Source organism: Pyrus communis, chromosome 15, assembly GCF_041283825.1.
Source record: "Pyrus communis isolate YQ-2024b chromosome 15, ASM4128382v1, whole genome shotgun sequence".
Lineage (NCBI taxonomy): Eukaryota > Viridiplantae > Streptophyta > Magnoliopsida > Rosales > Rosaceae > Pyrus > Pyrus communis.
Window position 1 is genome coordinate 6493774 of NC_142579.1, and position 2286 is coordinate 6496059.

Here is a 2286-nt window from a genome sequence, read left to right on the forward strand (position 1 = left end):
TGTATGTTAGCTCTTGTGGTTGTTGTTTAGGGGTTTCCTCTTATTTGTCTATTTGTATAATTCACCTTAGATCAATTTATTGGTCACTAAAGCTATGTACCCAACGACACATTTGTAATGACTCGTGTTGATTAATGAAGTACACTATTGTTTCCTGTAAAAAAAAAAAAAAAAATTAAACATGTATGTAAAGGAAAGTTGAAACCTTTGTTATGAAAATAGGCATGGCAAAAGCTGGTGAAACATAGTTGCCTCCAGCTATATACAATTATCAGACAACTTCTAATGCTCGTTCGAGGCTTTCAGCTTTTCAAAAGCTCACGTACCATTACTTCAACTTTTTCTCTTTTTCATCAGAAACCATCAATCAAATTAGAAATTATAATACATTCTTGTTAAATTATTTTCTTTTAATAAATAATTTATTCAATTTAATTGTTAAAATATTAAAATATATTTGTTAAAATACTAAAAAATTGCGTGAAAATTAGCTAGAAGAACTCAAGGCACAACATTTTCTGATGCAAATCGAATCAATTTGCATTTTTTTATCATTATAATCCGTTTAACCAAAAGAAAATTTGAACAAATCAATGAATATAGCTAACACCTAATTAGGCTTACACATTATTCCGTCTCATGTTTCAAACCAAAGTGGAACAAGATGAAGTTGCAGGATTATATAGTGCAGGAAGCAAGTACTTCCTTCCATTAGCACCATTGGCATTGTAGCTGGCACCCGTGGTGGCGTCCTGCAGCAAGTCCCCGGCATAACCAGGATAAGCCCCTTTCCCGTAAACTCCAGGGCAGGCCGAGGCCGCCTCCAATGGCGCCTCAGCTGGGCCCTGAAAGTATCCATTCCCGAATGGGTTGGTGGCTGTCCCGGCAAGAAGGCTAGCGAGGTTGATGACCATGCCGTCGAGGCCCACGTCGTTGTTGGGAGCCACAAGGGGTGGGCTCTGAGGTCCATAGATAGGCTGGTGGAATGGCCACGCGCACTGCCCCGGGCATTGGGTCTCCGAGTTTCCGACCCAGATGTATGCGAACTTGTAGTTCTTGCTGCCTTTGATGTGTCCGGCTTTGGTAGCGCCGGAGGCGGACCCGTGGGTTCCACACCGGTTCATACAGAACCCATCGACGGCGACGTCGGCGGATGTCAGGACAACGTTGATGGCGTTTTTCTGGTCGCCCTTTGCGGCCAATGCCACAATCTGTTTGGTGGTGAGGGATTTGCCGAGGGAGTATTTTTGGTCGAGAATCTGTCTTCCCAAAGAGAGGGAGAGAGAGTTGGACTTTTTGCTGGAGGTGAGGTGGTAGTATTTCTCAGTGGTCTTCCACCAGGCGGCGACGGAGGGTTGGGTGGTTTTGGAGGGGGAGGACAAGGAGGAAATGAAATCGGAAACGATGGCTTTCTGGGAGGGCTTGAAGTTACCGTACCAGATGAGGTTGATGGTAATTTTGCCGGACAGGAGAGGTCCGTTGTGGTATTTGAGGAGCTGCGTTTGGTCTTGGACCAGCTCACTCAGCTTCCTTGTTGCCAAAGAGACTTGGAACAATCTGCTGGAACCGAATGAAACTTGGAACAAGGTGGCCACAACTAACACCTTCAAAAGCCATTGACCAGAATTAAAACCCATTTTTTCTTTTCCTTTTTTTTTTTTTTTTTTATTCCCAAAAAAGTTTAGATTTTGGGGGTTAAAACCTGAGAGAGGGAGTGAGAATTTAGTGTGGAGCGAGAGAGGTGGGGAGGGTGTTTATATAGAGGGCCGGAGGAGGTTCAAATTTTTGGATTCAGAAATTGGAAAAAGCAGGTGGTGGTGGGGTTTAATTGAATGTGGGTGTGTTGAGAAAGAGAGGGAGAGAGGAGAGAGATGGCTTCCCATTCACGACTTGCGGGGTTTGGGCGGTAAGAAAGGTGACCGAACGCTACTCCCAACTCCCAAGCGCGTTTCTTTATTTGTTTCCACACTCCAACGGTCCAACCAAGAATCAAACCTTATTTTGTTCCCAAAGTTTTCTTATCTTTTTCCTTAATCTAGCAAAAATACAACTATATAACGGTTATAAGCAACTTTACCTTTTCAGTATTTGTATGTGTCTAAATTTTTTGGAATGATGATTTATGTATTCTAAATAATAATAATTTGGATCGTTAAAATACATTATAAAGGAAAATTCACAGAAATGTGTGTTAACAGTTGTGTAAAAAAAATAATGTCATGGATCCGTCCTTATAACAATTTGTTTTAACAAAGGAAGTGTTATTGACACTCCAAAAATCTCATT

The 2286-nt window shown here is 41.8% G+C and overlaps 1 protein-coding gene across 1 annotated transcript; it reads right to left on the reverse strand.

Moving 5' to 3' along the window:
• Positions 1-514: 514 nt before the first annotated feature.
• LOC137707931 (protein PHOSPHATE-INDUCED 1-like) lies at positions 515-1932 on the reverse strand. Its single transcript, XM_068446877.2, has one exon. It carries the CDS (start codon positions 1635-1637, stop codon positions 645-647), a length of 993 nt encoding a protein of 330 aa, XP_068302978.2. The 5' UTR covers positions 1638-1932; the 3' UTR covers positions 515-644.
• Positions 1933-2286: the final 354 nt, after the last annotated feature.